General features: G+C 31.9%; 1 protein-coding gene across 1 annotated transcript in view; it reads right to left on the reverse strand.

Moving 5' to 3' along the window:
* The window catches only part of LOC148302631 (cyclic nucleotide-gated channel rod photoreceptor subunit alpha-like), a gene marked incomplete at its 5' end in the record, with an annotated part of 115,648 nt that overhangs the window by 6,324 nt on the left and 94,338 nt on the right, over positions 1 to 14,986 (reverse strand). Inside the window, 3 exons of the mRNA XM_088271320.1 lie at positions 605 to 719; positions 3,125 to 3,292; positions 13,369 to 13,506. Coding sequence (XP_088127446.1) covers positions 605 to 719; positions 3,125 to 3,292; positions 13,369 to 13,506 — 421 coding nt within the window. The remainder of the gene's footprint in view (positions 1 to 604; positions 720 to 3,124; positions 3,293 to 13,368; positions 13,507 to 14,986) is intronic.

Here is a 14,986-nt window from a genome sequence, read left to right on the forward strand (position 1 = left end):
ATTTTAGAAGCTTGTCTGCAGGTAGGATAGTTAGGAAAGGGAAGGTATATGTGAAAAATACATTACAAACACCCAGAGCAATTGAAAATGAATATTTCTTGAATTCATTTTGCAAATGATGGGAATCGAACCCAGAACGCTAGTTTCGCAGTCGAGCGTCCACCCGACTACGCCACAGCGTCTGTCAATCATATGTGAGCATCGAGAGATGGATAAAAAGTTGAGTATAATAAAGTATTAAAATCGTCATTGAGAGATGGATATCATATTTGAGTATAATAAAGTATTAAAATCCTCTAGTACACAACTATGATACTCGCTTCACCAATGGAACTGCCATCGCTGCTTCAACCAGATATCGATGAATTAGATTGTATCCTTTTACTACACAAATTTTCCCAGATTTACTATCAATATTTCAACAGAGATGAAGATTTTATCGAGATAATCCCAGTGTCTGAGGGTGATAAAATAATTAAAAATACTTCACAAATTTGGGTCCACTTAGGTGTTTTTTATATTGCTCCATATCAAAATGTTACAAAATCTGCAATATTGCTTCCAGCCAATACATCTACAGCAATGTAAAAGTGGGAATAGTTACCTGAAGAGGGAACGCTCCCGGTAAGGAGGTCCAGGAGCCACGAGCATTTCTTCTAAAGGAACTCTACCAAGAGACTCGACAAGCCCGGGGGTTGATTGGCACCGACCCATTGCAACTAAAATTTAATCGGAAAATCATCTTATAAGCCTAAAAACGGTACTGAGACCTCTTCAGTTGGAGAAAGGAGATTCATCTTCAGTAGATATGAAGACCCACGTCAATGAATATTTGCCAGAAAGGGGTTGGTATATTTAAAGTGTCCATACATCCCGTTTAGAACGGAACCTTCCCGTTTTTAGCCTGTCCCGTTGTCCCCAAGTAAAGTTTGGGACGTCGAAATGTCCCGTTTTCAAAAATAGAGCAACACACGGTAACAATTTTAAAAAAAACGTTAACAAATGTTAGTTTGTAGTACGCCCAACAAATACACCCGTAGAAAGAGCTTTTTCACAGATGAATAAGTTGTGGACGACAGAAAAAACACAATTATAAATCAGAGTACTTAAAGCGATGTTGTTAGTTGAGATAAATTTAAAAAAATCCTGCCAAGAATTCCATTATTATTTAAAAGCAAACCCACTTATACTTAAATAGGAAAATATAATATAATTCAGGAAAATATGAAACAACATAATTTTTTTTATATTTATATAATTTATTCCTCTTATTTTCTTTATCAACATTCCTTTTCTTTTTATTAATACAAACATAAAAACTATGAAAAATATGTGTTTTCTTGAATAAACATACTATTACGTAAAAATTGGTAGATGTCACGTTTTGAGGACAAAAATAAATGGGCAGTTTAGATATATTCTATATCGCTCATAGTATAACTAATAATAAAAATAATATCATTTCAACACTGCAGATTCAGATAAGAGGGATGAAGTATTACAGAAATGACTCCGTGTTCGCTTCCTACAGAAATAATTCAGTGACATTAAAAGATACAAACATTTCAATAAACTCCCTAAAGAAATAAAAAAAATAGATGATATAAAAATCCTTAAGAAAAAAATTAAAGCTCTATACATTTAAATCTTAAAAAAAATATATAAAAAAATCTATTATATCTTTTACTATATAACATTAAACCACGAGTGTAAGTCCCTTTCCAAGCACAAGAGCACAGACTCTTTTATGGAGAGGCACAGCAAATCAAAATATAAAAGTTCTCCATATGTATAAATGATTCAAATGTTATTATGTTATAAATAAAAATGTAAATATATTAAATGAATAAATATATATATATATATTAATCGTAAATTTACGGTAAAATCAGAATACAATTTTGTTCTAATTTATATATTAAATGTTAAAATCAAACACTAATATTTAGACTATACTGAATTGTATTTTATTGTTAATTGTTTTTTATGTGACGTTTGATGCGATTTGTTATGGCATTTTCAAACTAATGTGAAGATTAAATGGAATGAAAATGAAAAGAAAAGATTTTTTAATTTTTTTTATAAGGTCAAGGGATTTTGCATCCTTTATGTGACTGCGACCATACTAGGTCTATTTTGAGCTCCCTCTGTGTCATAGCTTACTCTCAAGACCTACACATGAGTCATGTAGCTCACAACCTGTCTTGGTAGTAGGAGCTTCACCATCTCTGAGTCCAGTAGTGGTCCTCCTTGATTAAATATACTAGACTCTAAAAATCAGTGTTTGATTTTAACATTTTATATATTTAAATTAAAATGGAGTTCAATAAACTAAATGCCAAATCTATAAATAAATACAAATTTGTTCCACATTTTCTTATAATTTTCTCTACTTAGTTCATAAAAAATTGCTTTGCAAGAGTGTTCTGTCAGGAAGCCTAGAGCTTCCGTATCAGATCCTGTTATCTACTTCTTTTTCACCGTCTTAGTTCTCATTACTGAGGGTTGTGACTCTTGTGGAAGTAATGACTCTTCTCCAGTTATCCCTTGACTGCACTGCACATAGCGCTCCAACCACCGAGGTGTCTGCTGCTGCCTTAACTTGATGGATCCATCGTGTGGAGATCTTCCTCTCCCTTTCCTCTCCTCCAGGCTACCGATCACAACCAGTCATTCCAGGCCATCCTCGTTGCCATGCATAATGTGTCCAAAGAACTGGAGAATCCATTGGGTACAAACATTGACAATAGTCAAGACATTCAAGCGTAGTTCCTGGCGAATGGACTCGTTGGTTAGTCTAGCTGTCCATGGAATTCGGTGCATTCATAATGTGACAATTTTTAGATAGCCTGAACATAATATTTTCATTTATATTACTTATTCCTCTTATTTTCTTTATCAACATTCCTTTTCTTTTTATTTATACATAAAAACTATGAAAAAATACGTGTTTTCTTGAATATACATACTATTTCGTAAAAATTGGTAGATGTCCCATTTTGAGTACAAAAATAAATGGTCAGTTTATGCAAGCACCCCCAACACCACATTTCGAAAGCGTAAATTTTTCTCACTTCTGCTGCTTTTAAAGAAGAAATAAAAGAGTAATTTAGTCACTGCTTACCTTTCTCCAGCGGTGCCTTTTTGTATTTCTCAAGTCTCTTGACAGCGATGGCCTCCAGCCGTACCCTGGCGGCTGGATACTCCTTCAGGACGTCCCACATGTCCTTTTTACTAAGCACGAAGAGATCTGAATAGCCGACAGACCTCACCGAAGCCGTTCTTCGATTACCTGAATCATGCGATGAGACAAACCAATTAATACAGGACTTGCCTTGACTTTGCCTTCTGCCAACCGCTCAAATGACACAAACCATGATTTTGACAAAGATACTAACGTTAAATTCTTACACCCATCTAGTAAATTAGATAGATTTGAAATCCTCGAAATAAATATATTAAAAATTGCCCTAATATAGGAATATTAAATGACCAAGTCACACACATCCATTCGCCTTTACTATACCCATTAGTCCACAGACAAAAAGTACTAAATGTCATATTTCATATTGATATGAATGATAAAATGAGCCACGGAAAAATTTAAATATATTACAGGACTTCCCCATACTAATGTGCAGTAGAAGTTGTCAACCAGCTCTTCCAGACTCACCCATATATCACATATTCCACATCCATTTCTCTAATAAAATGATATAAAATCATACTTAAAAACCCTTACCATAACCTATGTTAATATGTAATTATTATTATAATATTTACTTATTTTTAATACGAGTCATCTATAGATTTTTTTAAAATTACCTAACGTCCAAGTGACTCTGAAATCTAGCTACGGCTTATGCAACACCGCTTTTAATTACCCTACTCAGGCTTCAACTTTACAAGTTTCATAGCCTATGCCTACTCGTGAGTGGATTTACTCTTTATGTTTAAAGTTACTATAATTTCATGTAATTCATGAGTGAAAATTCTAGGCAAATACACTCGCTGCCATCTATAGTTGGTTTAAAAAAGCTTTTATTAAGCATAGACCCTTTTATTTACATGTATGCAAGATCCTAACTTATGTTCTTCATATTCAAAACTGTTATCCTGGTTTTGTTGTATGTACAGGGTGGCGCAAAATTTGTCACCTTATCGGAATATGTTATAATTTTTGCAGATAGCGTCGTACGTCAATCATATTTAACCTTTGTGGACTATACAGCTGCAGTATACAAACAAATCGATAAAACCGGCACAAATGTGTATCAACACTGGCGGCAGCCACTTGACGGATATCATCTTTTTCACTTACAGTATACAAACAAATTCAGGGTGGTTTATATTTACTAAATAGAAAAAAAGGTTTTGAGCAACGAAAGTCTTCATATTGACCTTTACAATTTTTTCTGTTAAGTGAAAAAGGTGATAAAAGTAAAGTGGCTGCCGCCAGTGTTGATACACATTTGTGCACGTTTTATCAACTTGTTTGTATACTGCAGCTGTCTAGTTCACAAATTTCAATTATGATCGACTTGCAAAGCCATTTGCAAAAATTATGACATCTTCCGATAGGGTGATTGATTTTGCGCCACCCCGTATTATATAGAATTGAAGCAATCCTACGTGTTTAATTCAATCCTTACGAAAATTATTGGTTGGCTAACTACAAATAAATTTTATCAATCTTCAAAATGGATGGGGCATAATTTTTCGTCTTGTTGCAACAAGGAGACACTTTCAACAACAATAGCAATGTTTTGGGCTGTAGAAGAATGATAATTGACAGTAAATCTGAAAATTGTCCGCCTCCGTAGTGTAATGGTCAGCACGCTCGACTACCATACTGGAGGTTCCGGGTTCGATTCCCAGGGGGGGTCGAATAAATATTAGTGATTTTTTCACTGCAATATTTATTCAATATAACCCTGGACTGGTACCTGAAGCGGAGGGCTGATCACCTTTGCTTCATGTGTTAATGATCAAGATAACACTGCGTTTATATGATGCAGTGCCCTATGCACCATAGGGTGCGGATAAGGGTTTGAATTTTGAAAAAAAAATCTGAAAAAATAGTATAACAATGATGCTATATTGAGGTTTACAGTATCGAACAGATTAATTGAAACAAAACTTTTTTTCGTATTTTCAAAATCTTCTAAAAAAAATGTTTTGGGGGTGTTCCTCGTATTATGGACCAGGGCTGCTTCTTTCAGTGACTGAGATGATGAATAGCGAGAAGTATCACCCAATTCTACTGGAAAAGATACTACAAGAGATACAAAACCGAAGGTCAAATGATAATGAAATATTTCAGCAGGACCCCCTGCCACAAATCCAAAAAAATGATGAAATTTTTCACACAAAAACAATGAACTGTGTTGGACTGGTCAAGAATTTTACCTAATTGAAAATCTATCGGTAATCTGTAAGAATCGGCTCTCCAAAATTAATTGCACTACGGTGGAAAAACTCATTTTGTCCATAATTCAGGTATGGTTTCGAGACGAAAAAATGGCATCCACGTGCCAAAAACTTATAGAATCTATGTCAAGAAGAGTAAAATCATTGATTATGCCCAAATGAGATCATATTAAATATTAATTTGTGATATAACTAACAAACAAAAGATTTTAAAAAACTTTTTACGAAAAAAAAAATATTGTTTCATTTAATCTGTTCGATACTGTACCTCAATGTAGCCAACCGAATACAAAATCAAATACGATTACGTTTTCATTTTATTTTTTGGCATCTCAACATAGATGAATAAGAATATGAAAGCCTGGGCATTTACGGGGCTTACGACCGTCATAGGCTGGTCTAAGTGAGCACTTTACACACGTGTAACATTCACCAATTCTACCCATGATTGACAGCCACATTACTTAAATTCTTGGAAGTTCTACTCTGATCAATTCCTGGAAGTTCTATGTTGAGATGTCAAAAAATAATATGAAAAATAACTGGGGATGATACAGATTTGTGAACAAGTATTTGGACACACTCAAAATGCTTAATTACATTTTCATTTGTTTTGTGAAAAGTGTCTCATTCTCACAATAAATTTTGAGGCATAAAGAATCATAGAGATAATAAAACCATATTAAAGAAATACTTCAGAAATATATCCATGAGGTTTGACTGTTATCATGCTCTCTGTATTGACCTTGCTACTTTTTACTAATTCAAGATAGTAAATCCAAATTTCAAACTACTGTTTGTTAGATGTGGTGCGAGTGAAAAACGATCGATATCCTAGTGGTACGTTTCAGGTAATGTGAATTTTTTAAACCATTTTTTTTCAGAACAGAATTGATTTTGTAGAAGTGTCAAATTGAGTGCTTTATATCGAATTAGCCTCCTTAAAATATTTACACATATTTGACATATTTATTTATGACTGAAATGCGACTTATGACTGACATGAGTTTATTTATTTATGACTGACTGACATCATATTTATTAATTTATTTATGACTGAAATGAGACTAATGACTGACATGAGTTTATTTATTAATGACGGACTGACATAATTTTCATTAATTTATTTATGACTGAAATGAGAAAATATTGAATTATAAAAAAAGAACAATTAAAAAATGTACTGTTACCTGTACTAAAACCTTATTTTTTTGTTATATTTATATTTTTTGTTCCAATGAAAATCATTGCCTTATTTATTTGATTGTGAATTATTGTTATGTAAATTTTTTCAAGTAATTATTTATTATAAATATATTTACTAACTTTATAAAAATTAAACTCAAGCTTCGATTTTAACAACTTATTTTAATGATTTTTCCAATCGATTTTAACAAGCACTTTGTCATCTTCAGGTATGGATATGTGCCAAACTTAAAACAATGAAATATTCATAGCTATTTAAAAAGGTGGGAAAAAGGAGTAAGTAATTGAATTAAATCGTTATAATGTACCCAATTTAAAGTAAGGGTAACCATGTTTTCAGAATTCCGCTGGAATCTTGGCAGCCATATTTTTTTTGTCCTCAAAGTATTTTTAATAATCGATTGGGTTTTTATCAAATTGATTCTGTATACCTCAAATACATAATAAAAAATTCGAAATACATGTGCAGGAAAGTACTAAAATTACGATAAAAATATGCTTATAATTAACTTACATACTTGTAAACTTAAAAATTAAATTACTTAGAAAATAACCTTATATATTTTGTTTATTAATTGATTTGCCATTAACTTTGTGGAATATCATGATGATTTTAATAGAAAAATATAATATTTGTAACATTTAAGTTTTGTTTTTTTTTTTAATGTATACAAGACTAGTGTCGAGAACTACGAATATTTTCATCGACTTGTAAAAATACAAGCTGAGTTCGTATTTTTACCTGTCGATGAGAACATGTCGCTCACTCCTTTCAAGAACGTCATAAATCAAAAATCGTCAATTTTCAGTTGTGCTTGTTTTCGGAATGCCCTATAAATGTACTATATCCCAGCAAAAGCGGCATATTTTTAACATAATATTTACCCGCTACTGGCCAGAAAGTATTGTTTTTGCATTTTGAAGAAAAGTTTTTGTTTAATTATTTTTTTAAATTTACTAAATATTTTTCAAATGGAGAAAAAACCTTCAAGTTTTACCTAAAAGCATCTGTTGCGCGTTAAAAAGTTCAATAAGTGGCTTGATATTTATTTTTAATACATTGTATTATATTTTTAAACTTTAAAAACGTTCTCCTGAAAAATCAAGTTTTTTAATTTATGACGTTCTTGAAAGGAGTGAGCGATGTGTAGTTCTCGAAATTAGACATGTTTACATTCATAAACTCGTATATTTATTTGAAAAATTAGATCGTGTTTTCACATGTTGATGAAAACATTCGTAGTTCTCGAAACTAGTCGTATATACAATACATCAATAAACTCGAGAAAGATATTATACGATTATTTGATTTTTATATTTCAACCATATTTTTCTGTCTGTAATGATAGATCAATGCTTTTAATTGTAATAGTTTTGTGATACAAAGTTTTAATATGTAATTGCCACTATTTCTATTTCAGAAATAGTACATTTACCAAGTAAAACTTTAATTGAAGATGGATAGATATTGTCACAAAATGACTGCCGAATCAATTAATGAAAATAAATTTTTCGTTAACCCATTCAGATAGGATTGCTGAAAAAGTGTTTACGAATAATAATTAAAATTTGTAGCTACATGATGTATGTTTTTTTTTGGAAAAGAACATATGTATTTTGAATGCATTTTTTTTGCATTTAGCTTTAAAAAAATCGGTTCAGAAAAACATCACTCCATGAAGATTTTATTGATATTTCCACATACTCGTAGGTGAAGAAGATTGAGATGAGAATATGGGTGTCTGGGTATTTCACTTTATACATCCTGTGACATTTCCATTTCGCCTTGACTGGCAACCATATACATAATTCGAAATTTTAAAAGCTGTATATACGCGTGTGTTGAAAGCTCAAAAATCAAAGGCAAAATATCTTGGGTAAAAAATTAATGTGTTTTCAAAAAACCTTCATTGATGTATGTGAGTGTGTTTTCCTTATTTTCATCTTATTAGACGTCTTCACCTACGTTGCGATATCAATAAAATCTCAATTAAAAATAGTTCAAGTAGGGTTCAACCCAGTATTTGTCAACAAAGATATGAACGTATTCAGAATATTGATAATTTATAATGGATTAATTGTTTTTTTTTTAAAGAAAGTAACACTAAAATAATGCTTTCATTCAGAATTATTATCAAATATGTTTTAAGAATAACACAATTAAAGGTGTTTTAGGATCAATCTTAAAATAGCAGATAATAAATAAAGTATAATAAAATAACAACCATACTTTTTACATTTTTATTTCACTTGAACAGTGACCGGAATTCAATGTTATCAGACTGGTTGGAGGCTAGAAAAAATTCTATGTTATATAAACAACAAGCCAAGGATTGAAATCCATGATTTTATATTTAAAAAAAAATACAAAATGAATTTGAATTGAGTGAATTAAGGTAGTGTTTACACTACTAAAATTTTAAATTTAAATATATTTCTCATCATAAAATCATGGTTTTCAACCCGAGATGAAGACTCTCCGATCCATAACCGAAAACACATTGCGAGACCGGGTAAGAAATACCGACATCCGAAGCATGTGTAAGACGGAGGATATCGTGAGGTGGGGACGAAAACGAAGGCGATACCGGAATGATCATGTAAACAGAATGTCAGATGACAGACTTCCACGTATCGCCCTTCAAGGAATCCCTGAAGGACGCAGACCCCCAGGCAGACCTCCAAAAAGGTGGAAAGACTGCTGGGAGTCAACATCCCAAGAGCTACAAGCGGAGGCACAAACAGATCCTTACGATCTAGAAAAAGAAGAAGAAGAAATGGTTTTCAACCCCTGCCTTGTTGTGTATATAACAAATAAATTTATCTAGCCACCAGTCTGATAATGACGGTAACAATAAAACCCACTCACTGTTGAAATAAAATATACGTGGAAAAAACCATACATAAAAGTTGTTATTTTATTATAAAAAAATGCAGGTCCACCAAAAAATGTCAGTACAAAACTTAAATCTAATAAATATAATAATTTAAGTAAAATATCATGCACAGAGATGACACGCCAAGGTTTGATGCAAAAGCTTTTCATATCACTTCGATGGAAGGGGAAAAAGCTAAAGAATTTAAAATAAAGTTTGATAATAATAAATAAAATGAACGAATAACGCACTTGCGCGTATTTTAAGGCCTACTTCAAGACAGTTTCAGGATATGCCAGTGAGAATTGCGGTTTCGAAATTACAATAGGGAGATCTTGAAGCTGAGTCTATTTCAAAATATCTACATCGGGCAAAAGGGATTCTGTTTTTTTAAGCGAAGATATTTTTTACAGTTTTCATTGTATTTATATTTCGATGAATGTTTTTTGTCTGATTTTTAATTTGTTATCAGTGACAGTGGAAGAAACATCTTTTCACTGGGTGACTGCCAATTAAACTAATAAAAAAGTAGTTTTTATATGTAAGGGTCGGTAAGTTTTTATATTCAGGGTTGGTCTGAATTCTTGTCTGAAGTTTTACATGTAAAGGATGGTCTAAATTCTGGTCTGAGGTTTTACATGGAAAGGATGGTCTAAATTCTGGTCTGAGGTTTTACATGTAAAGGATGGTCTGAATTCTGGTCTGAGGTTTTACATGTAAGGTATGGTCTGAATTCTGGTCTGAGGTTTTACCTGTAAAGGATGGTCTGAATTCTGGTCTGAGCTTCAAGATTTAAGGGATGGTCTGAATTTGAGTAATAAAACTACTAAGGCAGATTTACAGAGTTAGTTACTGACGCCAGTACTAGCGCCGAGAACTGACTACACTGTTAACACGTAGTGTCATAAATGAATGAATGAATTCGAAGGAGATATTTGACGGATACAGAAGTTCTACTGTACTATCAATATACCGTAGAACGGGGCTACTTGAACGTTGATGTGTTACTTGAGCCCAGTACAAAAAAGATTTAGATCTGTATTTGGTCTACAATAATAAACGTAACGACATGATTCATTGTTTCCCTGACAGGTGACACTTATTGTCACGATACGTTCATTATTGTAGACCAAATACAGATTTATTTTTTTTTGTACTGGGCTCAAGTAACACATCAAAGTTCAAGTAGCCCCGTTCTACGGTACTGAATGTTGGGAATGAGTTCTAGATAATGGGAGGATTTAAACCTGAGGTGGTATTTATTCCAATATTTTTTCCAATCTTTAAAATAACGACTAAATTATTTTCGAAATCGATTTTACACAAATTGCTCACAAACAATTGCCAAATTGAGTGAAATTTTTAAAGTAAAGATTTAAGTAAAATTGTTGAAACCCTTTTTGTTATTGTTGTTGTTGAATTTAAAAACTTTCATCGAAATACGCATTAATTAAAAACTGAAAAAGAGCCGTGTATATTACTTTAATAAAATAAAAGAATATCGTAGGAAAAATGAGACAATCGATAATAATTTTCTAAATATTGGTTCGAAGAAAAGGAGAATTGTGAAGCAAAATATACGAGTGAAGGGATCAAATTGACTTTCGTCGAAAATATCTGCATTTTATTTTTCATTATGAAAAAAATATATTAGGATATTGACTAACATTGTTAATTATTGTTCAATTAAAAAAGTATAGATTTTTAAGACATTTGTAATGTCCGGTGCTGAGAGCTGTTCGAGGGTAGAAGACTTCCCTCTACATATTGATCCTATTATCATATAATATACTGTATAATACTAGGTATTTAGGGGAGAAACGCATACGGCTCTAGTTACAAGTATGTAGCGATAACATAAACATGAATTTTAGGTTTTTCCATTATTAACATAATGGTAAAATGTAATAATCCAACGTTAATGTAAATATCATCTCTACACACTTGCTTCTAGAGCCCTATATCGACGGCCACTACGTAAAGTACTATATCTGCAAATTTGTTACTTTACAGGAGAGAGTTTAGAAGATTTTTTTCAACGTATTTTTTTTATTATTAATTAACGGTTTTATCTGAAATTCTAAACTTGTATTAAACATTCAAAAGCACAATAAAATAATGTATTAAATCGTTTTAAAACTTTATGATTTGTCAAAATGAAGTAGTTAGCATTTTAGGAGTTCAGTTAATTTCGATAATTCGATGCAGATAGCGCCTTATACGCCTGAAAACTAGGCGTAATTTATTTTATATATTTTTTCGTTTGTTTATATTTGTAGATGACGGTCATAACACACACCAAATGTCTCAAAATTGACAAAAATGCAGTTAGAGCACTTTCCGTAGAGCACGTCGATATGTTCTTCTCCCTTACGTTTAGTATATGGTCTTTATCTGCCATAGGATATGTGCGACAGAAAAGTAATAAACATAGTTCTTTTAATACATACATTTGCATTAAAAGCCTGCTATGATTAATTTGAAATAAATATAAGATCCCATAGTTTTTTAAAGTTTATCAAATAAGATTTTTATGTCATGAAACACACACGCACATATATTTACAAACATACTATAGCCAATAGATTTTTTGCGTTATTTTTAAAGAATTTTTACAAAAAAACATTATTTCTTGAATATCTTTCAAATCAACCTCAAAAATGTTCGAGAAAAAATATCGTTTGTATAATCTCTACAGGATTCTTTGTATCATAGAATCACTAGTATATTATTTTTAAATTTAAAATGAAACTTTGTTTTTAACTCACTACAAATATTTTATTAAAACATAATTTTAATATCAACCGGTTAGCTTCGAAACTAGTAGACATTATAATTAAGTTATAAATAAAATATTTAAAGTGATTTTAAAACAATTTTTATTTAAACCCTTATCCGCACCCCAATGGTGCATAGGGCACTGCATTATATAAACACAGTTTTATCTTGATCGTTAACACACGAAGGAAAGGTGATCAGCCCTCCGCTTCAGGTACCAGTCCAGGGTAATATTGAATAAATATTAGCGTGAAAAAATCACTTTTATTTATTTGACCCCCCCTGGGAATCGAACCCGGGACCTCCAGAATGGTAGCCGACCGTGCTGACCATTACACTACGGAGGATTTTAAAACGAAGTCAATTCTAATTATAAAATCACAAAGTTAGTGCTTCAAATATATATTATTAATAAAAATTGTTTAGCTAAATATTTGTGAGATTTTTAGTAATATTTGTGTCCGCCTCCGTAGTGTAATGGTCAGCACGTTCGGCTACCGTTCTGGAGGTCCCGGGTTCAATTCCCAAGGGGGGTAAAATAAATATAAGTGATTTTTTCACTGTAATATTTATTCAATATTACCCTGGACTGGTACCTGAAGCGGAGGGCTGATCACCTTTCCTTCATGTGTAAACGATCAAGATAACACTGCGTTTATATGACACAGTGCCCTATGCACCATTGGGGTGCGGATAAGGGTTTTATAATATATATATAAATATTTGTATTAATAACAACAACAAAAAACTAACATTCTGACACTCTCTGAAAAACTGAAGGTGTTTTATGACAGCTATGCAGTATACGCAATATACAAATTATTCAGTTGATTTTTTCCCGATAAACCTGCAGACATTTTCGACTCGAGTATCATTTACAAAATCGGTGGCATTCCCTTAAAAAAAGAGGTGAAATAAAATATATCGAATGTAACTTCCAAGGGGGGAGTCTAGCATTAAGTTCAAAGAGAGATAGAGGAGAATAAATTAAAAAAGAAATCGAAAAAGTTAATTGATGTTATCTTTACTCATAGTATTGGCGTGGCGTCTTGTGGCCGATATTTACCAAGCTGTTTACCTGCTGTGCCCATGTTTAATATTGAAATCTCTCCGAAATATGAACCGGCCTTAAGGGTAGCTAGTACCGTTTTTCCGTTGTCTGCCACCACTTGAAGACGACCTCTGTTCACTATGTACATCTCCTTGCCGACTTCGCCTAAAACATAACAAATAATTATTTATATTTTATAATTTTCCTCATAAAAAAGAAAAAAAAATGTTGTCGAATCAAATATATAAACCTATAACAGTCGATATTTAGAAGCAGAACAAGGAAAAATTACAAACAATTTGTTACCGACTATACAAAATTAATAATAATAATAAAACCCTTATCCACACCCCAATGGTGCATAGGGCACTGCGTCATATAACGCAGTGTTATCTTGATCCTTCAGGTACCAGTCCAGGGTGATATTGAATAAATATTAGAGTGAAAAAATAGCTATTTGATTCGACAACATTTTTTTCTTTACTTTAATTTAAATTCTTATTACAATTACAAGTACAAAAAAACATATTTATACACAAAAAGATCCCAAAAGGCATGGCCTGTGTGCGGGTATACATTACATTTTAAAGAATACAATAGATATTATCAGAAATAAAAATAGATTTAAAGTGCCAGTATAAACTACAAATATTTGATTTTAACAGAAAACAAAAAAACAAAAAGATGAAAATGAAAAAAAAGTTAGCAAATACGAGTATGTACTATATGAGTTATACGTTTTAAAGAAGAAGGTAATTAGATCTGTTTTTTTTAATAAATAATTTAAGCATAATTTTAAATCGAAACAAACTCAGGTAATTCATGTCTAATAGATAGTCTTTGTGAGTTATACGTTTTAAAGAAGCAGGTACTTAGATCTGTTTTTTTTTTTAAATAAATAATTTAAGCATAATTTTAAATCGAAACAAACTTAGGTAATTCATGTCTAATAGATAGTCTTTGTGAGTTATACGTTTTAAAGAAGCAGGAACTTAGATCTGTTTTTTTTTAATAAATAATTTAAGCATAATTTTAAATCGAAACAAACTTAGGTAATTCATGTCTAATAGATAGTCTTTGTGGAATGAATTAAACAATTTTGGAGCCATGAAAAATGAGTGTCTTTGCGCGAGTCTGGATTTGCAAAAAGGGATTTCTAGTAAATTATTCATTCTTTGGCTGGATTTATTAATATTTTTAATATTTTTTATTGACATTGGACACTGTTGGAAATATATTTCTCAAAGATTAAACGAGATTTGTCACAACTCACTTAAGACCCCACCCATTCCTTTCAACTTATATAAACCTATAACAGTCGTATTTAGAAGCAGAACAAGGAAAAATTACAAATAATTTCTTACCGACTATACAAAATTAATAATAATAATAAAACACTTATCCACACCCCAATGGTGCATAGGGCACTGCGTTATATAAACGCAGTGTTATCTTGATCGTTTACACATGAAGGAAAGGTGATCAGCCCTCCGCTTCAGGTACCAGTCCAGGGTGATATTGAATAAATATTAGAGTGAAAAAATCACTTATATTTATTAAACCCCCCTAGGAATCGAACCCGGGACCTCCAGAACGGTAGGCGAGCATGCTGACCATTACACTACGGAGGCGGAGAAATATAAGT

Source organism: Brachycentrus maculatus, unplaced genomic scaffold (genome assembly GCF_059751285.1).
Source record: "Brachycentrus maculatus isolate JH-2025_06_01 unplaced genomic scaffold, ASM5975128v1 h1tg000430l, whole genome shotgun sequence".
Taxonomy (NCBI): Eukaryota; Metazoa; Arthropoda; class Insecta; order Trichoptera; family Brachycentridae; genus Brachycentrus; species Brachycentrus maculatus.